At 39.9% G+C, this 25,084-nt stretch overlaps 1 protein-coding gene across 1 annotated transcript; it reads left to right on the top strand.

Moving 5' to 3' along the window:
* The first annotated feature begins 1,185 nt into the window (after positions 1-1,185).
* Positions 1,186-23,964, top strand: dvl2 (dishevelled segment polarity protein 2). Its single transcript, XM_037758778.1, has 15 exons — positions 1,186-1,728; positions 9,998-10,067; positions 12,186-12,340; positions 15,936-16,045; positions 16,254-16,383; positions 17,793-17,883; positions 18,023-18,092; positions 18,243-18,382; positions 18,971-19,047; positions 19,150-19,217; positions 19,304-19,438; positions 19,808-19,939; positions 20,422-20,598; positions 20,862-21,086; positions 22,240-23,964. Exons 1-15 carry the CDS (start codon positions 1,568-1,570, stop codon positions 22,800-22,802), a joined length of 2,304 nt encoding a protein of 767 aa, XP_037614706.1. The 5' UTR covers positions 1,186-1,567; the 3' UTR covers positions 22,803-23,964.
* Positions 23,965-25,084: the final 1,120 nt, after the last annotated feature.

Raw genomic sequence — 25,084 nt, 5'->3', positions numbered from 1 at the left:
AGTATATTTTGAATGCAGGAGTTTTACTTGTAATAGAGTATTTTTATATTGTAGTATATAGTAAGTACATAATAACAATAAAAATGTTGGAGGGTTGTAATAGAGTAGTTTTATACTGTAGTTTATAGTAAGTACATAATAATAAAAATGTTGGAGTATTTTTATACTGTAGTTTATAGTAAGTACATAATAATAAAAATGTTGGAGTGTTGTAATACAGTATCTTTATACTATAATAAGTACATAATAATAATAAAAATGTTGGAGGGTTGTAATAGAGTATTTTTATACTGTAGTTTATAGTAAGTACATAATAATAAAAATGTTGGAGTGTTGTAATACAGTATCTTTATACTATAATAAGTACATAATAATAATAAAAATGTTGGAGGGTTGTAATAGAGTAGTTTTATACTGTAGTTTATAGTAAGTACATAATAATAAAAATGTTGGAGTATTTTTATACTGTACTTTATAGTAAGTACATAATAATAAAAATGTTGGAGTATTTTTATACTGTAGTTTATAGTAAGTACATAATAATAATAAAAATGTTGGAGTATTTTTATACTGTAGTTTATAGTAAGTACATAATAATAATAATAAAAATGTTGGAGGGTTGTAATGGAGTAGTTTTATACTGTAGTTTATAGTAAGTACATAATAATAATAAAAATGTTGGAGGGTTGTAATAGAGTAGTTTTATACTGTAGTTTATAGTAAGTACATAATAATAAAAATGTTGGAGGGTTGTAATAGAGTAGTTTTATACTATAGTTTATAGTAAGTACATAATAATAAAAATGTTGGAGTATTTTTATACTGTAGTTTATAGTAAGTACATAATAATAATAATAAAAATGTTGGAGGGTTGTAATAGAGTAGTTTTATACTGTAGTTTATAGTAAGTACATAATAATAATAAAAATGTTGGAGGGTTGTAATAGAGTAGTTTTATACTATAGTTTATAGTAAGTACATAATAATAAAAATGTTGGAGTATTTTTATACTGTAGTTTATAGTAAGTACATAATAATAAAAATGTTTGAGTGTTGTAATAGAGTATCTTTATACTATAATAAGTACATCATAATAATATAAATGTTGGGGGGTGGAGGCAGGGTGGTTGGGACAGTACGTAATAAAAAGGGGGGTACGTGATGACGTCACACGCCGCGTTGGCCCTTGAAAAGTGGTGAAAAGTTTTCAGACCCCCTCCTCTCCTCTCCTCCTCTGAATGTTTTTGTTGGGGGAAAAGTTTGTTGGTAGTTAGCTAACTAACTAACTATCTAAAGTAGGTCCATCGTGTTTTCTCCCCCTCGGTAACAATGCGGGGGACTTTTCCTCAGTTTTAACGTCGGAGTCGGACCGCGGAGCTTCTTCTTCTTCTAGTGAGCAGAGTTAAAACAACGTCCTCTCTCTGGCTGCTCGGACTGGAAAACCTCAGTGGCCATCATCGTTTCACCTCTGCTGCTGCTGCTGCTGCTCAGTTAGCCACCTAGCAGCTACCCAACAGAGTTACCTCGCCTTCATAGTGTGTTAACTTGTGGTAACTAAACCGCAGAGATGTCGGAAACCAAAATAATCTACCACATCGACGAAGAGGAGACTCCGTATTTGGTGAAGATCCCCATCGCTGCCGAGAATATCACTCTGCTGGATTTTAAACAGGTCTTGAACAAGCCAAACTACAAATTCTTCTTCAAGTCTATGGACCAGGACTTCGGGTGAGCTGCTGGGATTTTTCTTCTCCCCTTTAGCAGAGAAGAGCTTTGTGGTTTTGCATGATACATTAGGAGTGATAAAAGCTGCTAAAAGTTGTGAACAGAGTAAAGTTAAGTGTTGTAACTGTTGGAAAACAATCCTCTAATGTGCATTTACATTTCCAGAGTGGAGGAGCATTAAAGCACATAAGTAAACACTATAAATGCTTTGTTGACTCAAAACAAATCTTTAATGAAATGCATGCGTGTCCACAAGCCATGCAATCCTATATCTTGTGACCGGCTGTCGTGTATTTGTCACATAACTTATGGTGGAGAGGGATAATAAACCAGGCAGCACATCACTAATCAGAAAAAAAAGTTATCATGACTAGTGATGAATCACTAAGTCAAATCAAATTTATTTCTATAGCACATTTAAAACAACATGAGCTGACCAAAGTGCTTTACAGACATAGGCAGAATAAAAACAGGTCACCAGAGCAGACAACAAAATCACACACATCCACAGAAAAAAAGCCATGAGTAAAAGACTGTTATAATGAGCATTATAAAAGGCCAATTAGTAATAAAAAAAGTTATCATGACTAGTGATTAATAACTAAGTAGTTCTATAAATGCTAAGGGTATGTAAGCTGGGACATATGAAGCCAACCAGGCAGCACATTCCTAATCAGAAAAAAAAGTTATCATGACTAAGATAAGATAAGATAAGATAAGATAGAACTTTATTAATCCCAAAGGAAATTCTTGTGCCAGAGATTGCTCAAAATTACATCAACTTCAAGTGTATAAAATAAAAAAGTACTATTTCTATCACCAGTGCCTAATAGAATAACAATTAAGTAAGATGCATTTAGTAAAATGAGTAAATAAGATAAGATAAGTAAAATAAAAAGGTAATGTAAGCTAACAAACAGAAAAATAAGTAATATTGCACACAATGAACAGTGATATTGCACATGAGAATGCCTCTTTTCAGCTGTCCTTCCTGCAGAAGGGTGAGGACTTATGACTACTGATGAATAACCATCTATAATTGCTAAGGGTATGTAGTCTGGGACATATGAAGCCAACCAGGCTGCACATCCCTAATCAGAAAGAAACAGCTATCATGACTAACATAAGATAAGATAGAACTTTATTAATCCCAAAGGAAATTCTTGTGCCAGAGATTGCTCAAAATTACATCAACTTCAAGTGTATGAAATAAAAAAGTACTATTTCTATCACCAGTGCTTAATAGAATAACAATTAAAATGGTAAGATACATTTAGTAAAATGAGTAAATAAGATAAAATAAGTAATATTGCACACAATGAACAGTGATATTGCACATGAGAATGCCTCTTTTCAGCTGTCCTTCCTGCAGAAGGGTGAGGACTTATGACTACTGATGAATAACCATCTATAATTGCTAAGGGTATGTAGGCTGGGACATATGAAGCCAACCAGGCTGCACATCCCTAATCAGAAAAAAAAGGTTATCATGACTAGTGATGAATAACTAAGTCAAGTGAAGTGAAGTCAAATTTATTTCTATAGCACATTTAAAACAACATGAGCTGACCAAAGTGCTTTACAGACATAGTGCAGAATAAAAACAGGTCAACAGAGCAGACAACAAAATCACACACATCCACAGAAAAAAAGCCATGAGTAAAAGACTGTTATAATGAGCATTATAAAAGGCCAATTAGTAATCACAATTCAAGTACATTCAAATGCTAAATAGTTCTATAAATGCTAAGGGTATATAGGCTGGGACATTTCCTTAGAGAACATCATCATTACATTACAAGCCAAACTACAAATTCTTCTTCAAGTCTATGGACCAGGACTTCTGGTGAGCTGCTGGGATTTCTTTTTTTCCTTCCCCCTTTAGCAGAGAAGAGCTTTGTGGTTTTTGCATGTTAAATTCGGAGTGATAAAAGCTGCTAAAAGTTGTGAACACAGTTAACTTAGGAGTAAAGATACTTAGGTTAACGTTAAGTGTTGTAACTGTTGGAAACCAATCCTCTAATGTGCCTTTTAATTCCTTAAATTCCAGAGTGGAGGAGCATTTACATCCCATAAGTAAACACTATAAAATGCTTCGTTGCTTCAAAACAAATCTTTAATGCAATGTAATGCATGTCAAAAAAGGCCATGCAATCCTATATCTTGTGACCGGCTGTCGTGTATTTCTCACATAACTTATGGTGGAGAGGGATAATAAACTTGAATGAAGCAGGCAGCACATCTCTAATCAGAAAAAAAGTTATCATGACTAGTGATTAATAACTAAGTAGTTTTATAAATGCTAAGGGTATATAGGCTGGGACATATGAAGCCAACCAGGCAGCACATCCCTAATCAAAGAAAAAAAAGTTATCATGACTAGTGATGTTCTATAAATGCTAATTATATGTAGGCTGAGACATTTCTCAGGAAACATCATCATTACAATGGGAGGCATTCCCTTTCCCTGCTGCTTTTCTTTACCCTAATCCTCATCCCTCCCTCCCTCCTGCAGTCCATCATCTTGTGAAATCCTTCGCCTTTTCTTTCTCTCGGGACTGAAGCCAGGGTTTTGTCTCCCCTCTTTTTAACACTTTGGCCTGCCAGGCATCCTTTCATTCCCTGGCTTCCTCTCTCCCCTTTTCTCCCACTCCTACCAGAACGAGCTGTCTCCTCTCCTCCTATCAATTAATCTTTTTTTTTTTTTTTTTTCAGTGTGCATTTTCCTGCAGAGGAATGCATGTTTGTGGTTTATTCACCCAGTGAGACCCTTAGGGCTTCTGTTAAATGCATTGTAGTTCTTGGATGAGTATTAAGACTGGGCTATTTGCCTCTTTTCCTCTTTTTGGATGGCACCATCAGAGCCCGTGCCAAGGAAGCTGCAATATCAGCTCAAAGATGAAATGGGGATGAGATGGCTTTTCATTAAGGCCTTGACAGAGCTGGCAGGCTAAAAGCTAACCCCTCAGATGCAGATCATTTGAATGAATAATAGCAGCAACACCAGGATACTGACTTGAGATGCTCCTTTGAGAAAATCTGCCCTTGTTTTGGTGTCTGGTTGTTGAAATGATTAGATGAGTAATCAGTCAGTAACGTTACGTCCACAGAAATGTGTTCATCGGCATTTTGATCACTTCAGTTATTTAGCTAGTAAAAGTGCTGTTTTCCAGAATGAGGCAAGCTGCTTGCTTTTTTATTATTTTACATCATTGTACATGACGCTTGGTCACACTTACATCTGCAGCGATTAATCGATTAGTTGTTCTTAAATGTGATTATTTGCTGGTTTCGTTACTCCTCTATGACAGTAAACTGGATATCTTTGAGTTGTGGACAAAACAAGACATTTGATGACGTCATCTTGGGCTTTGGGAAACATTGATTTTCTGATATTTTATAAACCAAACAACTAATCGAGTAATCTGACGATTATTTTCTAGATTAATCGTTAGTTGGAGCCCTACACTATGTAAGCATTTGGGCTCCGGGGGGGCTTGTGTTTGGCTTCTGGAAACTCAGTTATTCACCATTTCATAACAAAAGTAGACAATAAATAATTAAAACAATCATTTGTAGCCCCAAAGAGGACATCACTGTAGCCTATATTTAGTATTATTAAGTAAACTTTAACCAAACTTCTTGTGTAAATTGAGTGCACATCCAGTGTAATTGCACAGAAGTATTCTTGAGGACTATTTTCATCCCAGATTGATCTACTGTTTATATCCTTTTATGAATCGTTTCTTCAAACAAATGTCAGAAAATTGTGGAAAATGTACAACTGAAGTTCCCAGAGCCCAAAGTGACATCTTCAGCTGTCTTGTTTTGTTCAACCAACAATCCAAACCTCAAATATATTAATTTTACAATGATATAAAACAGTGAAAAGCAACAATTCCTCACATTTGAGAAACTGGAATCAGGGATTTTTTATTTTTTTTTGCTTTAAAAACAACAACAACTTAAGCCATTAATTGATTATCAGAATAATTGTTTGACTAACTGATTAATCGACAAGTCATTTAGCTAATATTGTTTCCATGGATAGCCATCGTTTATCGCATTTATATCAATGAGGGTAGGCTAAATATTACATACACCTTTCAGTATAATGCAATGTAGTTCGACAACACCACAAACTACACCCTCCAAATGATCGTACAGTTGAATCAACACCTTTTTAAAACTGTTTCAATAAAAACTGCACATTATAACCATCATGAAGGAAGGCTTTACTGCAGGATTGTTGTATTAGAGTGTATCAGTTTTAGCTAATAACTGTAAAAAAAGAAGCTATAATCTGCTCGTATTACGGGCAGTAGTGTCTGTAGAGACTTTCTTTTTGCACTCTATTGGTCTCCATTTAGATATTTTAACTGGACTACCACGATCAGCAGTGTAATTTCCAAGTTAGCTGTCAAATTAAGAGGCTGTTCCTGTGTAACTGGACTCGACATGTTTAGACCCTGTGTGCTTGTAAGTGAGCACACAATGTTGGTGTTTTTCCAATGGCAAAAAAATCTCCAAAGAGCCACCCACGCCAAACTCTCCGCTCAAAGAGAGTATGGAAGAAAATATTCCCACTTCTCAATTTAAATTGCTCAGCCCTGGCATCACACACGCTCATTTGAATATCTCCAACTGAGTTCAGATGAAAAATTTCAAACATAGCTCAGAGTCAGCTGTCCAATCAAAGCAGCAGGGACGTTTTTTTTTTCCCCCCCTCGCCGACCCAGGAGAGGAGTGTGTGTAATAGTGTGTGTTTTCGTTTGCCCTGGTACGAGGCCAGCTGTCGACCGGAGCTGTGTGTGTGGCAGTGGGGGAGATCCATGGATCTGAGCAGGCCAGGGCCGGCGCTGGGAACCTGGGGCTGGACGGAGGCCATTTGCTGGGTGTCTGGGGAAAGGGGAGAAAGAGCAGGGTGGTGTTCACTCAAGTTATTAGATATTCTTCTGTGTACGTCTGCTGGTGAGCGGGATCAGGGAGTTGTATAAGTAAGATTAATTGCCAGAAAGCCGATGCCGTGTTGGGTGTGAGGAATTTGATGGTAGCAAAGGGACTGGACAAAAAGGAAGTGGGGGTGAAAAGCTTGTATTAAATCCATCAGGACTCTGCATATTTCAGGCTTGTTTGTGCATTATCCGAGGCATTTCAGAGTGTGTGTGAAATGACTCTCGACTGTGGCCACTTGTTTGTTTGGAGGGCCGAGGAATGAAGACAATTACGCTCTCAGGAGAAGAATGTCGCATCTGTTCATCTAGTTCCTCGCAGTGCGAGGGGTTAAATAAATCAGATGGAGGAAAAGAACTTGTTAGTTAACATTCGGTAGCCACACACGCAGCTCTCAAAAGTCTTCCTTTTACAGTTCCCCACAACAATCTGGCCGTATGTTCACACTCACCCACAAAACCAGCTCTCAACAGCTGCTTACGAAAGCCCCAGTGGAGCCTGACCAAGTCTCGCACACTGGCAGACGAAGCTTGGGGTTAAAGGAAAACTTTTGGAGCAGTCAAGTGTCCTCTCTTTAGCACTTGTGCCCTGCCCCTGTCCCAGTAAACTACGGTAATAACATGGTGGCAGGCTGCTGGGGGGGGAGTTGAAATTACACAGCTGAAGCCGAATGTTTGTCTTTCTGACATGGCATGACAACATGGAGGAAGACGACGGAGGAGCCAGACGGATGTGTTGCCTTTAAGGAGCTTCACTGGGCTCTCGCGGTGGCTGTTACGGAGAGGTTATTGTTGTTATGTGTATTGGGATTTGCATGTTTAGTTGACCGGGTTGTGTAATTTGTCAAGGAGGCACAAAAGCAGAAAGTGTGTGTTTTAGCTCATTGCTGTGACAGAAAGAAATTCCATAGCGTCTGTCACTGGCTGAAGGAAGCAAATTAAGGTTGTTTGTTCTTTTTCTTTGATATCTGCTGTGCTAATTCATAGCGTCATGGTTTGAGTGGTGTTTTGGTAAAACGATTAGTCCAGAGTATAATCCCAGGGATATAATTGCACATTCATTACAAGTGGATTTTGTTTTTATGATGCAAATTGAAGCTGAATGAGTGACTGGTTGCTTTTAAATGGTCAGTTAAACCACTGTGAACACTGCAAAGTCACGTTAAGATGAGATGAACTAAATTAATCTTACAGGGAATTTTAAGTCATGATGGATAAAATACTTTTAAGACAAAACAAGTAAATACAAAACAAGATAAAGAGAGAATAGGCTTGTCCCGAATACCATTTTTTTGGGCTTCGAAGCTTTGGTGAGAAATATTTAAAGGTATTTGAAGCTTCACAGAGCAGCGCGACGCAGCAGGCTGACATGTTCTTCTGTCTGTCTGTCTCCATCTCCCCCGTATCAGTGCCGCTGCCGCACTACTGTACACACACGCATCTCTACACACAACAAACGGTGATATCCGTCTGAGAATAGCTTATAATAATTAATAATATTGTGGGCTTATTCCTTGTTTCATGGGCTATTTGGGGATTTATACATTATTATTACATACTTTATATATTAAAGATAACAAAACAATGAAATACAAAGCATTTGAATAGTGATTTTGGAGGTTGAATACCATGGCTTCGAAGCGTTTGTGTCAGCCCTACAGTATAATGTGGTAAAACGTGTCCAACAGCTGAAAAGCTGGCAGTATGTGAGGGTGACATCATGATATACAATGAGACCTATGGGTGGGGGAAAATTCGACACAGCGCAGTATCGTGATATTTCGTGTGGCAATATTGTACCGATACACAGACGTCAAGTATCAATCTTTTTTTTTATCGATCCCGGCTGCTATTCTGTCTTTCAGAGGTTTTTAGCGGGTTCAGTCTGAAAGCTACTGGTATCATATGAAACTAGAAAATCTAAGGAAGCGAAACACTAAATAACGCTACGAAGTTAAGCTACATTTTGGCATGGCTATTTTCAAAGGGGTGCCTTGACCTCTGACCTCAAAATATGTGAATGAAAACTCCAAGAAGAACAGAGTGAAAATTGTATCTTATTTGCTAAAAACAGATGTTGAAAAACCTCATAATTTGCAGTTGAAAAAAAAAGGTAATAAATTGCAATATATCTTATCGCAATACTCAGCATATCACAAAATGTTAAAATGTCTGATGATTCCCACCCCTTATGAGACCATATAAATTTGTCAACCGTCAGAGATCTTGGCATATGGTTCGTACTTTGGTAGCAACCATTTTATTAACAGTTGTATTGGGCCATTGTTGGCAAATCAATGAGCAGGTCTGCTTTATGGCAACATTGGATTATATATGAGTTTTTAAGTACTTTGATTTGTCAGGTGTCTAATTCACTGGATTAACCAAAACAGACATATTATTTGATCCATGAATAGTTTCTCAATTGATTTTCCAGAACATGTATATACTATATCATGGTGTATATTGTATGTATAGTATCGTGATATAAAATTACATTTACTGTGATTGAGGATTTTGTTCATTCCCTCCACGCCTGGCTGGCAGGGTGGATTCAGTTACACGCTTTTTATGTCATGTATACAAATAGAGATGTCCCAAGCCGATCGTAAAGATTGGTATGGAGTCTGATTCAGATTTAGTAGTTGTTATTTAGATGTGTCCGATAAATATTTGATAAACATTTAGGTAAATATAAGTATCGGGTTGGACTCAAAATCATCAGATACTCCGTATTAAAGGATCAGGATCAGGGGTAAAAACCTGATCTGGACATCCCTGTATAAAATCAAATATGTTACATACCATATCTTTCAATAAAAAAACACTTTACTACTTTCTTGTGAAACAATATTTAATTGTCAAGTGAATTTACTGCTGCTGTGTTGATGTGGTATACGCTACTACAGTATTGCTCAACTCCAGCCACTTGAGTCAGTCTGCGTTAGCTGCAGACTGATCCATAAAACACCTGGTGCTAACACACATGTAAAAGAAATATGGCAAGCGAACAAGAACAGCTTGTCAAAACATATTTTAGTCATATTTTAGAATTAAGCCCGGCATTTGATTTAGTTCAGCCGCGTTGTTGTCACAGCCTAATATATTTTATGTAATGTGTCGGTAATGTAAACCATTTAATTCCCCCTGCAGTTTCACTTTTTTTTTTCTCTTCTTTATGCCTGGACTAAAACCTCGGTGTTGTGTTCAGCCCTTCATTCCTCCCGCCGTCCAGACACCGCGGCACACGCTGCCATAATGTTATGAACGAAGAACAATTCATGCCTCCTGAAGCTCACTGTGTCTCTCTGTTTTTTCAGGGTGGTGAAGGAAGAGATTTCCGATGACAGTGCCAAGTTGCCATGCTTCAACGGCAGAGTGGTTTCATGGGTAAGAAACAATAAACCTGTTGCATATATATACTGTAAATGGGAGCGGGGGTTATCCAGATTTCATTCACCATTGCTCTAAATCCGTGAAATGACCTCATTTCAATAATTTCCCACTGAGGCTTCTGTGAAAATGTCAAGACCTGTTTTTTATCTCAAAAGTCGGCCAACATCAGCAGCCAGAGGCTGTTTCCACAAACCGCATTTCCTTTTCCTGTGCACTCCCGCAGACCCTCCATCGGGCTAATGATCTCGTCTAACGAGCAACAATAAAATTAAGAAATTAATTTTCAAATTGGAGCCATTAAACGTTGCAGAGCTGTATATCATATCGCAGCATCGTAGACTCTTTTTCTGGTTTTAGGCCTGTGCTTTGGTGAGTAAATATCTTGGCAAAAAAAACTCCTGGAAAGAGTTGGAAAGCTGAACCAGACTCGCTGTCCAGCCAGGTTCAACAGGAGGAAACACACTCACAACATCTATGAGAAAAAAACTCTTCACGGAGCTTCAGCCGCAGTCTGAGTCACTATAGCCAACAGCATGTACTAATAGTGTTGCTAGACTATAAAAATGTTCACCTTTGCTTCCATTAAAGTTATTGTCTAGTCCCCTTTTTAGTTTAATTGATTCCAGTACAACAACAGCAACACGATTTTTACTATGCTTTAAAGGTCGAGTCCATTATTTGTTTATTTTTTTCTAAGGTTTTTACATCATTCTGTATTTTCCCAGTGGTGTTCCTTATATATTAAAATCCGAACATTAAAATTTTGGTCCAAATAGGTATGTTTTAGCGTCAAAATGCTATTTTCTGAAGCCCTTCTATAAACATTGTGCCACGTGACCTGACGCAGGTTTCTGAATGATGATGCTGCTACATGTACAGTATGTATACATCCTCGCATTAGTATATAGTCTGTGTATTAACGGTACATACAGTAGCTTAGATGGCGGTTTGCACACTCCCAGTTTGGAGAAGCAGACAAGAATACCGGCATGGAAGCTAAGCAACGTACTGCTGTGTCGGATCTGAAAGTCGCACAATAACACAAATCAGCCATGACAATTTTGACAGTTTTTATACTTGGTATGACTCTTTAAAGACGTGAGTCAGGACTATATGGTTGGAGAAGCTGTTTAAGCTATTTGAAAGTCACCAAGTCTGCACATTCATGACGTAATCCAACACATCTGCACCTCATCGTGTTAATCGATCCTTAAGCTTGTGAGCTACAAGCAGCGTAGCTTGTTAGCAGTTACAGTACAGTGAGTTGCCAGGTACAGTTTCCATACTTTCTTCCAGGAGAAGGCCCGGTTGTTGTACCCCCACCCTGCGAGTCACATTTAAATAGAGACAAAACATTCGGGGACCGAGCCCAGATAAGCAGGTTTGAGGCCGAAGCATCTGTTAAGTGCATAAGAAGGAGGGAAGGCATTAAAAGAGGTGGGGGGGGGGGGACAAAGCTCGGAGACCAGAGGGACTGATATGTGATCTGCAGGCCGAGACGGATGGAGGGATCCCAGAAGACGAGTGTTTCATAGTCACATAGCCATTAGTGGGGAGGGGAGAGCAGGGAGGGACTCGGCCTGTACAGGCTGATGGATTCCATTTGGTTGAGTTATTTTGACGGGGAATGCAAAGCTTGTCCGTCTGAACTCACTGAACGTCCATTGAACAATGTGTGTGCAGGCCTTAACTACATCTCATTCCCTTCCTGTGTGTGTTTTTATGGTTCGGGGTAATTGGATGCTGTATGGCATTCATCCTAATTGTTGATATGTGTGTGTGTGTGTGTGTGTGTGTGTGTGTGTGCGCGATCGTAGGCACTTTTGTTGTATAACGAACACAGACAGGTTAAGTGTAGGATAGCGTTTCAGTATGCCCCTGAGACGTCCATCTGAAAGGACTACAGTGTTTGTGTGTCAAAGTAATTGACATCTTACCCGTTTTTCCTCCCTCCACCTCCTTCCTCTCCTCTCGTTTTTCTCACCCTTTCTCTCTCTCAGGTTGTACCACTTTGTTTCGTGCCAATTTCCGTCCGCTCCACATCCACTCTCTCTCTACCTTTTTCACCTTGGATTTCTTTTTTTTTTAAATCTTTTTTTCTCTTTTTTCCAGTTGGTATCTTCAGACACTCCGACAGCAGAGCCTCCAGTGGCGGTGGTCCCCCCTGTGGAAACGACTACCCAGCCTTCGCCCCCTCCTCCGCCCCTCCCACCCCCACCTGCAGAGAGGACCGGGGGCATCGGGGACTCCAGACCGCCCTCCTTCCAGTAAGCAAAGCAACACATTTGAAACATTTATTGCACCGTATATTTACCTAAAGAGGCCATCATCACAAAGCCAAAAAAACATTTTCTCCTGTACTTTAACATAGACTGGAGCTTCCTCCCATAGCTGTAATGTAGATACTGAAACTTTTCCTGAATATCTCATACACTCCCAGTATCAAGTTACTACAAGAATACTACAGCTCATTTGAACCTGAGCTTAGCTGGGGCCGCCCTTGTTATTAACATGACCAGTACTGGGAGAAGCTTTCAGTACATTAAACATGCACACAGACTTGAGTTTAACATGTTCTTACACATAGTTTGAATGTGATATTGGCTTCTTAAATCTTAAGTGTTCAAGGTTTAAGTAGGCTTTAGTTTAGAATAGGGATGTCACGATACCAGAACTTATTCCACGATTCTTGATACCAATTCAATAGCATAGGTAAAAAACAAAAGTAAAACAATAAATCCCATGTTCTCCAACATACACTTCTTTATTCCAGTTTGCGTACTGTTTTTTGTTAGGGAGTTAAACAGGTTATAATTCCTTCTCTATTATCTATTTTATATTGCTGTGAAAACATCTTCAAACAACTGGAGTTGTCTCTCACCAAAAACTCAATTTTACAAGATTACATTTGAGCACATCTACGCCCAATTCTCCTATTCACTGAATGGAGCCTGAATGCATGAAGTAAATCAATGGCACGGAGCTAACAGCTAATGTTAACTAGCTCTCGCTCTGCCAATTTCAACACAGATTTGTTGTTCGCAGCGTACCATTATCAGGGAGAAAATAGGGCGCGTCCTCTGGACACGTCGATCGTGAGTTAACTGCATCCCAAACACATTTTCTATCGTCCCAGGACGACGGGACAACGTTACTCCTGAGCCCTGACAGTAGCTACGGTACCTGTGGTACTGTAGAAAAATGCGAACCGTTACATTTTCAGAATTGCTGGACAGGTAGCGTATAGTAGGCTTAACAGAGCTTTTGCATTGAAATGTACTGTAGACTGTATAACCAAAACAATAAGCTGAAAGACTCTAAAAACTCTTGGTTGAGTTAAAGGTAACTGCAGAGTTGGGTGATAAATATTTGTGGGTTTGTGACTACAAACATTACACACAGTCATTTTATCCATTGTTAATATAATAATAGTGATTATAGCAGCTTTAAAGAGAGTGAAACCACAAGGCAGTCTAGTCACAGACACTTTCTGAAAGAAATAAAGATCCTCTTTTCTTCGTCCTTTAGCATCCATGTTATCCTACTAAAATGTGAGGGGACCATTACTGTAATTTGAATAGGGCCTGTAGTGTCCAAAACAAACTAAGCATTTGCAATTTGAATAGCTTCTTATAATCGCTCTTAGTTCCTCGAGGATTGTGTTGTTTGGAGCTCTTTAAGTTTGGTTTAGGGGTCACATAGAGTTCACACACCCGTCACTATAACCTCCCATCATGGCTGCAGCGCTCTCAATCATTTCTTATGTTTGGACGTCGTCCTGTCTGTCTCCCGTGGCTGCAGGAGGGTCGCCGGATGGTTTAAATCCAAATTCAAATTAAACAAATTCCCTTATAACTTCACTAAATGTGTGGTCTGCAGCCGGTGGAGTATTAACCACGCTAGTTGTTTCTTTCCATGCTGTATTTTGGAACTGGATCAACACCATTGCTCATACTGGAAAATTAAATGTAATTCAAATTGTAGGGTCTCTTTTTTTTTTTTCATTTTGCTTTCATCATGAACCACAAGGCGTTCTCCGTCCTTCTATGTAATCAGCATATTTGTCGGTGTGCGCATGCTACTCAGGTCTGCTGCCCCACGTAGGCTCACTAGGCCATTAGCTTGTTGCTACATGCACGCTGGCCTGCTACCAGCTGTGGATGTGATGCCGTGTTCCCGTAGTTTATGGCTTCTTCTCGCTCCTTTCTCTAGATGGTTTTGGTGACACGTGACCACGACAAAAGTGGCTTTGCCATTAATTAGAGCTGGACCGATATATCTGCTGATACTAGCTTATTACAAGTTTAATATATCCATTTAGAAACGGTTTTACCATTACATAGTTTGTCCATAAGTTGATTTTTACACTATTAAATGTTCTGCTTAGTATCTTGATAACAATTCTTTGACAAATGAAAATTAAGGGATCCATACCATACCTCAAAAATCCAGTATCAGTCGGGCTATATCGTTAACCTGTGTACTTTTTTTATATTTATAGTTCACTGACTGTTGTCTGTAAACTGAAGGGAACATTAAGGCTCTACTCTACTCCATTCATCAGTAGATGTCTGCACAGGAACAGAACAGACTGTTAACACTGTCAAATCTGACTTTTATGTTCCTCTTAACAACAAACAAGAGATAAGAAAGATAAGAGAGACTTTATGGTCATCCATCAGTGTGCAGCGCTGTACAGCACAGTGTGTGCCTGGTCTCCGGTACAAAACAAAAGAATGAACGAATGAACATAAGGTGCAGACAACAATACACAAAAACAGGTACAGAACAAGATACAAGACGAGATCCAAACATGTAGTGCAATAATGGAAAAAGGACATTAAATCACACACAACTACAGAAATGTCAAGGTCGACACAGTGAAGTCCAATAGACTAGTCCAGGTAACTAGGCTACATACTACCAACAAACTAGTTGCCAAGTCAAACAAAAGCATTTTCTAAGTGTGTAAGATATGCAGTGTAAGTGTAGGTGCCATTGAAAACAGAGTGTTCATTTCATGCGCTGCTTCCCTTCTCGTCCTTAAGTGACTTCATGTTCGGTCGCCATATGAAACCGTGCTTATACATGATGGGCAAAATACTGATACTGTTACTGATAATCTTGTCGGTGAAGATTTAAGTGCAGCTTAAAGTTTCAGTTTCACACAGTTCCTGGATATGATTTGATCTGATCTCATAATACCAGATCTTATTCTCTTATGTCAAGAACTATATGGAAATGACAAGTGGAACTGGATCATATTGTCATAAAGTGTACTGTATACTTTTAGCATTCTATTCAATTTATTTATTGTGTATTTTATCTTGTGTGTTTTCATTGAGATAGGTGTGTAAGTGTGTATGTGCTCCTCTGCATATACTTTTTAATTAACCCTCTGTGGATGAATAACGTTCTTTGAATTGAATTAACACAGCCTGCTAAATTCATTAGTTTACGGTTCGCAAAAGGTTAAACAAAAAATTGTTCAACCTATTCCAAGACTGTTGAGCTGATTCTTAATAATCAATTAATAATAATTACGAGTCATATTTTCAAATTCTGGCATTACTGAATAATTTGAATGCTTTAAAAGTCCACCAGAAGTTTAATATGGAATCAAAAAGATGATATCTGCTGCATGGATTTTGATCCTTTTCTTCTAAACGTCCATCACGAGTCTGACAATGTTATAGGCACGCAATGCTAAATCTTTGAAGTACTCTTTTTAAGTCATTAAACATGTTTATTGGTTAAATATTGTGGATACCACATCTGGAGAAACAGATGTCGCTTTGATAAAATGATTACATTAAATTCTGTCGTGCTCTATTTCTTACTGTTCTTCTTCTTCTTTTATAGCCCCAATGCGACCGGCAGCGTGGAGACCTTGGACGACCAGACTGAAACGGAGTCTGTAGTTTCCTTCAGGAGGGAGCGACCTCGGCACAGAGAGGGCATGGAGCCACACGGTGAGAAACAGCAGATCACAGCGCTGATTGAAAAATGCTCTTTTTTACGATGCCTTCAAGATGTGGCACGCACCCAACATCCAAACAATGAATATGTGATATAATCAAGGAATGTCAGGAAGCGAGGAATGTTTGTATGTAAACGTTGACTTGAGCAAACATGAAAATTCATTGTGAATATCTCCCCTCTTCTTCTGTGGTGTCCCAGGGCCTCGTATGAACGGCCAGAGTCGACTGGAGCGCCACCTGGCAGGATACGAGAGCTCCAGCACCGTGATGAGCAGCGAGCTGGAAACCACCAGCTTCTGCGACTCTGAGGACGACGACACCATGAGCAGGTGGGAGGTCGATGAGGGAGAGGAGGGTTAACTGAGAAAGACGAGAAAGAGGAGATGGTTTACTAAGGAATTCCGACACCTACATTTTATATATACCACAATAGTAAGATTTCATAGATCTAATGGGAAATATTTGTGTATAAAATTAAAAAGATTGATTAACATTGCAACAGTTGAGAGTAGTTAATGTGAAAGTCTGCTATTACCACTCCTTCTCTTAACTTTATAGTAATATAATCTTTTGTTTTTCTATTATTTGCACTTTAAAAATGGTGTCTTCTCCATGCATCCATACCCCAACTCCAAAACTAGTCAATTAGGTCCTGATCACACAGAGCGCATTTTGCAGGTAGAAAACCTGCAAAATGCTACCTAATAGCTAATAGTACAGTTTAAATGAATGAAAACATCTTACCTAAAATCTCAAGTACGGCACTGATTTACCTCCTGCTGTTTTCTGTTCACATCATGTAGCTCTGAGGATCCAGCAAAAGTCACCACAATGAGAAAAAACGCTAATGACGTTGTGCGCTTTTCTGCTCTGATTTGAATTATTTTTCAACCCCGAGGCGTTCAGGGCACTCCTGTAAAAACGTGAGGCGCTCAGCAATGCAAAAGCAGCATGTAAAATGATTCACTCTCATTGAAAACAATTAGAAAAAGCCGCCCTGGGCTGCTAAAACATGCTCTGTCTGATCGGGGCCGTATCAGGGCTTCAGACTAACTTTCCCAACTTTCTCAGTTGGTCGAATCAGCACATGATTTGGTCGCAGCAGCGTGGTATGTTAATCAACGACACAGGCTCAATTGGTCTCATCCTGCCTGCATGTTCATGATCAGAGGCGTATGAACCTCTCGATGTCTCTCCCTCCCCACCAGCCTCTTCCTCCCTCTCCTCATTTTTAAAATAATCCGCTATAGACCGCTTCATTTATGAAACACGGTAACAGCTATATGGATTGTTTCGTAAAGTTCTACGCCGCTACGTACACACGCATCACACACCAGTTTTTATATTAAAAGATGATGCTGATTGGATTAAAACATCTCCATCGGAGTGTTCCTGCCTTGTTGTTGGATTATTTTTCCTTATTCTATTCTTTTTATCAATGTTTTTGTTCTATACTTTTTGGATTGGGAGTAGATATGGATTGAGATGGATGTTTTGATTTGTCTGGGTTGCTGTAGTCTCTTTTGACATTTGACATTCTCTTGAAATGTAGAGAACAAATACAGGATGAAATATGACCTATCCACTGATGAACAAGAGCTTAGCTTCCCCATTATCTCTGTGGGTTTCAGACACAAAAAGTAACACCAAAAGGGAGACAGAAGCAACCCTATTAAAGCTTTGTGGCGGCATGTTTCTCTTCTGACCTTTCACCTTTCTTTGACTCTTGAACTTATAGGTTCAGCAGTGCGACAGAGCAGAGCACCGCCTCTAGGCTTCTTAAACGGCACCGCAGACGCAGGAAACAGCGCCCCCCACGTTTGGAGAGGGTATGTAGATATCTTTTCTGCTTTACATCTTCTCATTTTCTCTAACTCTGCTCATGCTGAGTAATTGAAATGGTTTGCTCAGAGAAAGTATTTTTGTTTGTAAGCACATCTCATGGTAATTTTATGGTTTCATTTCCAGGCCTCCTCCTTCAGCAGTGTGACAGACTCCACAATGTCCTTGAACATCATCACCGTCACTCTCAACATGGGTCTGTACACTCTTCATGTGTTCTTGTCTGTGAACATTAGTGTTTCTTACAGCCTAGACTTGCAAGTCCAATACTGCACTGCACTTTTTTATTTTTTACAAATGTGTGTGTGTGTGGTGTTAACACTATTCTGATTTCTCAACAATACAGAGAAGTACAATTTCTTGGGCATCAGCATTGTGGGCCAGAGCAACGAGAGGGGCGATGGAGGCATCTACATCGGCTCCATCATGAAGGGAGGAGCTGTGGCTGCGGACGGACGCATCGAACCCGGTGACATGCTGCTGCAGGTGAGGGAGAAGAAAGGGTTAATCCTAAATCAAAGGGAGTGTTTTTATATGAATGTTTTACTGAATACTGGTGTATAGACCTGCAACAATTAATTAATTAATAAGTTGTCAACTATTAAATTTATCACCAACTATTTCGGCAATTGATTAATCGGTTTGAGTAATTCTTAAAGAAAAAAAGGTCAAAATTCTCAGGAGTAAAGAACCAGAAAATATTCACATTTAAGAAGCTGGGATCGGAGAATTTTGACTTATTTTTCTTTTAAAAAATGACTCAAACCGATCAATCGATTATCAAAATAGTTGCATATTATAATATAATAGTTTCAGCTGTACTTATCTGTCAGTGGCGATTAATTTAATAGTTAACAACTAATCAATTAATCGTTGCAGCTCTAGTCCCACCCACAATCTGAAACCGAAAATTAAAAAAAAACATGAGAGCAGATCCTGACAAAATGTCTTCAACAATTAATCTGTTATCAAAGTGGCTGCGTATTATTTTTCTGTCGATCAACTAATCATTTCAGCTGTATTTATCTACCGGTTAAACTAAAATCTTTTTCTTATTCTTCAAAACCCTCCAAGGTGAATGACATCAACTTTGAGAACATGAGTAACGACGATGCGGTGCGGGTACTGAGGGAGATTGTACACAAGCCAGGGTGAGTTTTTCTCATTTTACATAAAATCATACAAGAATTTTCAAGTTTTATCCGTACATAAGTGGTCAGCAATGATTATAATGACGTTTGTGTGTTTGCCAGGCCCATCATCCTGACAGTGGCTAAGTGCTGGGACCCTTCTCCTCAGGGCTACTTCACTCTGCCTCGCAGTAAGTACCAGACTGCCTTTTCTTGTTGTGTTTGGTGGTTCAGCGATGCCAGGCTCAGTTTCCTAATCTCTTCTCCACCTGTGTAGATGAACCGATCCGACCCATTGACCCAGCGGCGTGGGTGAGCCACTCTGTGGCGATGACCGGGGCCTACCCCGCCTTCCCAGGCAGCTCCTCCCTCAGCACCATCACCTCTTCTTCCTCCGTCACCGAGACCGAACGTGAGAGCCTCTTCTCATCTCACTTTCTGCGTTCACCTCTCCTCTTTATTCTCAGTTTCTTTCATATCCTCTCACAAAATCCTCCACTTTTAAACCCAGTTTCTTTGTCAGTGTAAAGTATCTTTTTCCTGTTGGCGTCTCTTCTGTCTGTCTCTCCTGACGACATGAGCTAAGAATCATCTTTCACATCTGTCTTTCTGCCTTTGTCGCTGTTGTTATATGATGTGATAAATGATGTCTGCTGCCTTTGTAGTCACACTCCAGGTCTTCTTGTTTTGACCCACATTTCACCTCTCGGTAATCTTTCCTTGCATGTCTACACTTTCTTCCTCTTCAGCTTCCCTAAAATACTCCTCTGTCTCTCTCCAGGTTTCGATGACTTCAACTTATCACTGCACTCTGACATGGCGTCGGTGGCCAAGGCCATGGCCTCACCAGAGTCGGGTCTGGAGGTCAGAGACCGCATGTGGCTTAAAATCACCATCCCCAACGCTTTCCTCGGTGAGACTAAACAGTGGAGACAAAGTACATTAGTTACATGAGCTTTCTGTGGCTCACAGGACTTTACAGGACGGCCATTATGTTCTCTGAATTAAAACCGTGTGACTTGTAGGAGGGAAAACCTCTTAAGTGCATCTGATAAATTGAAATGGCCTGCAACTGAATCACAAGAAGTGATGACATAAACTATGTGTTTATCCATTTTATCCATTACACTTTTCCCCTGCATTTTTTTTTTTTTGAGAATGTCAGACGGAGATGTTAAATAGCCCTTTTTTTTCACTTCCCCGGTTGGGCAAGTGGCAGGGGTGTTATAATAAACTAAAACTAAAATATGTAGTTATATTTGTTATTATATTTAGTATGTTTAGATAGAGTATACATTTATTTTATAAAGTATCCTGGGAATATTTGTCACAAATATTTTCCTCTGGGATGAATTGAGTTCTACCTTATCTTACATCTCGTGCGTTCTCCTCCAGGCTCGGACGTAGTGGAGTGGCTCTTCCACCACATCGAGGGATTCCAGGACCGCCGTGAAGCCAGGAAGTACGCCAGCAACCTGCTGAAGGCCGGCTTCATCCGACACACCGTCAACAAGATCACCTTCTCCGAACAGTGTTACTACGTTTTCGGAGATCTAAGCGACTGTGAGAACTGTGAGTAACAGACTGACTGACCGACTGACTTGCACCAGCCTGCATGAATTGTTACGCTTAATCACATTTGCACACATGCCTTTTTGTGGACACAGTGGGGGTTGCAATCATGTGACATTTCAGTTATGGAAGGATTTCTTTAATGTGCTGCCATCCCAGAAAGCATTTCATAAAATAAAAACAACAACAAACAGCAGATATTACAGGCTTAGTTGCCGTGACATTTGACGCTTGACTCCTTCCGTTGTTCATCTCCCACCCAGACATGGCCAACCTGTCCCTGAATGACAACGATGGCTCCAGCGGGGCCTCAGACCAGGACACCTTGGCCCCGCTGCCTCTCCCCGGGGCTTCCCCATGGCCCATGATGCACACCTTCCCCTACCAGCCCTACCCGACACACGCCTTCTCCAGCCAGCCGCCTCCGTACCACGAGCTCACCAGCTACAGCTACGCCCCCGGCAGCACCGGCAGCCAGCACAGCGAAGGTGAGCACAGACACACAATCTGAAAAATTGCAGTATTAATGCTGTATTGCTAAAGAAGAATAATTGTTTATTTGTTTATTACTGTATGGTGAAACAGCTGCGAGCAAGGGACTGTTGAGACAAGTTTCAGAATCAGAAATACTTTATTGATCCCCGAGCAGAAATTGGGACGTTACAGTTGCTCTTTTATAAAAACATAAAGAAATGTAAGAAAATAGAAATAAAGGAGTATGTAACATGTAAATCATGTACATAATGCTACAATACATAGCATAATATATGTAGAGAATATAAATAAGAATAAGAAATTAGAAATATAGGAACAAAAACACATAAGACATATAACCACAGTGTAAATAAGTAAATACAAAATGCTGAGAAGTGAGATCTATTAAGTGTTTTAAATATAAATGCAAGAATAGTACAAATAAGAAATTCAATATGTTCAGTTTACTCGTCACGAGGAGTACTACTCAACCTGTGAAAACAGTTTATATGTCTTGTGTGGCTCTGGATGATGGCATCAGGGCTATTAATAGAATACACGATTGAGACATTATTGCATTATGGGAATTGTAGGATCCATTGTTTTGGGACACATGTTATGAACAAAAATAAATACAGATGTCTTGACCTTTTGTTGGTTCAATTTTCACTGTTAAGAAAAGAAAATCTGTCTCTTGTGAGTCGTCCAACTTTATGGAAGTGCAATAGAGAGACAAAGTCATGAGGCCATGTCCTGGCCAGCCTCTTCACCAGCTTCTGTATCTCAATCGTTTAGATCGTTTTTCAAATAACAACCGTATCTAGACATATGAAGCGAGAGCCACTCAACATACTGTTGAGAGAGGCTCTGTTCCAGCTTGGATTTGTATTTAATTGTGTTGTTAAAAATGTAATCCCCCTTTAGGGAGGCTCAGACATCTGAAATTTGAGAGTCAACTGACAAAACTGTATGTTTGTGGAAAGGATAATGGATAGTATTTGGTCTCTTGTTAAAGGGAATGCTGTTCAGCATTTATCTTTTAAGTAAATACATGTTTTACAAAACGTTTTGTACAAATGCAACTGTGTAGAAGAAAGGGGAGACGGTCTTAAAGCTCCACTGCTCAAACCTGTTTACATCTAACAGCATTTTCCTCTCTGCCCCCAGGGAGCCGGAGCAGCGGATCGACGAGAAGCGAGGGCGAGCGACGCCGCAGCACTAAAGGTCCGGGCAGCACCGTGGGCGGAGGGGAGAAATCCCCCTCCGGCGGGGGCGGAGAAGGCGGCGGTGGTGCCGACTCGCGCTCCGGCAGCGGCAGCGAATCGGAATACTCCACCCGCAGCAGCCTGAGGCGCGGCCACGGTTCGGCCGCCCCCAGCGAGCACAGCCACGCCTCCTCCCAGCGCTCGCATCACCACCGCATTCCCGGACCGCCCCACATGTCTCCCTACCCGCCGGGCATCCTGCCGTACAACCCCATGATGGTGATGATGGTACCCCAGCACCCACACCCGGCCATGGCGGCTCACTCTCTTCCTCACGCGCAGCAGATGGCCGCGGCGGCGATGCACCCGGCTCTAGGACCGCCACCTTCCTCCGTTCCGGGGGGGCCTCCCGGCGCCCCGCCAACCCGTGACCTGGGCGCCGTGCCCCCAGAGCTGACTGCGTCGCGCCAGTCGTTCCACCTGGCCATGGGGAACCCCAGCGAGTTCTTCGTGGATGTCATGTAGTCGTTCTGTCTTGGTGTTGAGTGACCATTCATGTGAAGTTAGTGTACGGTTCCCACTTGTTTTGACGAGGATCTGGTGATAGCTTTTTGAGCTCACAAGGGCCGATTGGATTGAGGGCACTTGTTACAAATTTGGTGAGAACAGGGTTTTAACATTGACAAAGAAAATAAGATAAAACGAAAACACAGTTAATGTGGGATATGAATCTGACTATAAGTCTTCAAAGTCTAGTTTCTCTTCCTCTGAAATCCACTACATAAATCCAGAAAAAACACTTCTACTTTCTTATCTCAGTAGTGAGCTTGTTTTTCCTGCAAAAAAAACATTCTCAGAAGATTTTGATTCCCAATCAGAGCTGCTCAGCAGCACTCTGATTTTTGCAATCCAAATCAAAAACCCAAATAATATTTTAGCAGGGGGGAAGCACCTTCCCAAACCTGCTATTGAATGTCAGAGCTGTCCATCCAGGAAGCGCACAGACCACAGTTTAACACTAGAGGGTGCCAGGTACACTGTGTACTTGAAAAGGATACAATCCTGTATACATATCTGGATCAGCATGCCATATTTGTTGGCAGCACAGGAGTATATCGAGTGCCTTACTCTTTGCATTTTTTTTAGAGACATTTTCACACTCCAGGTACATAAAATAACTTGTTCCAGCATTGTTTGACAATGAACTCCTCTGTATATATCTACTACTCCTATGTAAATGCAACGATACAGAACAGCAATGTGAAAAGAAAAACCGGTCCAAAAAATGTCAGGTGAACTTGTGTTTTAGTGATCACTGTCTAGGCCTAGTCGTCAAATAACTCCAAGGAGTTGTCGGTGTGGGACTGTAACGGTACTAATAGGTGAAAAAGACGAGATGCTGAAAGCGGTACTTTTTGATTACATGCAGTGTATATCTTAAGTAACTGTGATCCAAATGCCCCCATGCTTATTTTTATGTTACTGACTCGCATTATTCACCCATTTCATTTTTTTGTATGAGTGACTATATAAAATCATGTATAACCGAACTATTAAGGTGCTAAATGAAGATTCAACATTTCAAAAAAAAAAAAAAAAGAAATGACATTGACGGTGTCACATTGTTTGATTTCATATCGCCACCTTTGTTTGTGTACTTGAGAATAAATTTGATACTTACATACTGGCCAGACTTCATTATTTTAAGAGGGGATTCAAATTTATAAGTGACATCTGGTCGATGTTTGGTGGAACGGATGTAATTGAGAGACAACCAAATGGTCCTATTATTGACTCTGTATTAAGTAAAAGTAGCAATGCGACAAAATGTCACATTACAAGCAAAGGTTTTGCATTCAACAACTAAATAAAAAGACAGGTATGTTAGACTAGCACACATGGTGCACATACTTTGATATCTGGATTTTGGTTAGTATGATTTTGTCTACATTTTCTTTCTGTGATCCACAAGGCTGCAGTTAAAGAGGACCTATTCTGCTTATTTTCAGGTGCATACTTGTATTTTGGGTTTATAGTAGAACATGTTTACATGCTTTAATGTTCAAGAATTTATTTTATTTTTCTCATACCGGTTGTGCTGCAGCACCACTTTTCACCCTCTGTCTGAAACGCTCTGCTCTGATTGGTCAGCTGGCCCACACGGTTGTGATTTGTCAACCGAACCCAAACTCTTCGGACTCAGCTCCTGCTCCGCTCTAACTAGCTTTGTTTGAGGGTGCGCCAAACTAGCTGCTAGGCAGGTGTTATGCAAATATGTGATTTGATGACATCACCATGTTACAGAACAGAAGGCGGGATTTCAAGCAAGGCGTTTCAGGCAGTTTTTCTGTAGGGGAGAGTAACTCCCTTTGGCGTGGACTTATCCTGTTTCTGTGTATACAGTATTGTAGCTTACAGCAAACAGTTGTGACAATTGTATTTACAGTTTAGAGAATGTCAAGACTGTTTAAAAAAAATGAGCCAAAAACTATAAATGAACAATCTATAATAAATATGTCATGAAAGCACCAATAGTAATTTCCAGATTTATCAGTTATACTGTCATTGTGGAGGCACCAGTGGTGAAAGTATTTTTTCTCATGAACTGTATGCATGTATTTCAATTTAATGCTAATTTATATTTCTACTCCTACTTTTCAGAGGATGTTGCACTTTTTACTGTTCTACATTTATCAACAGCTATAGTTAGTTTTAACTTTTAATGTCAAAATTTTACATGCAAAACATGATCAGTTTATGAAATATGTTACATTATGCAACTTAAACTAGACAATAGTATATGAAAC

This window comes from Sebastes umbrosus, chromosome 22, assembly GCF_015220745.1.
Source record: "Sebastes umbrosus isolate fSebUmb1 chromosome 22, fSebUmb1.pri, whole genome shotgun sequence".
Lineage (NCBI taxonomy): Eukaryota > Metazoa > Chordata > Actinopteri > Perciformes > Sebastidae > Sebastes > Sebastes umbrosus.
Note: the sequence above shows the minus strand (reverse complement) of the source record. Positions and strands in the feature narration are given on the sequence as shown.

What these genes read in the sequence shown, in the direction of transcription:
- dvl2 (XM_037758778.1), top strand. Translation starts at nt 1,568, where the DNA reads ATGTCGGAAACCAAAATAATCTACCACATCGACGAAGAGGAGACTCCG. An exon ending in TCCAGACCGCCCTCCTTCCA is followed by an intron (nt 12,341 to 15,935) that starts GTAAGCAAAGCA and finishes CTTCTTTTATAG; the next exon opens with CCCCAATGCGACCGGCAGCG. An exon ending in CACCGTCACTCTCAACATGG is followed by an intron (nt 18,093 to 18,242) that starts GTCTGTACACTC and finishes TCAACAATACAG; the next exon opens with AGAAGTACAATTTCTTGGGC.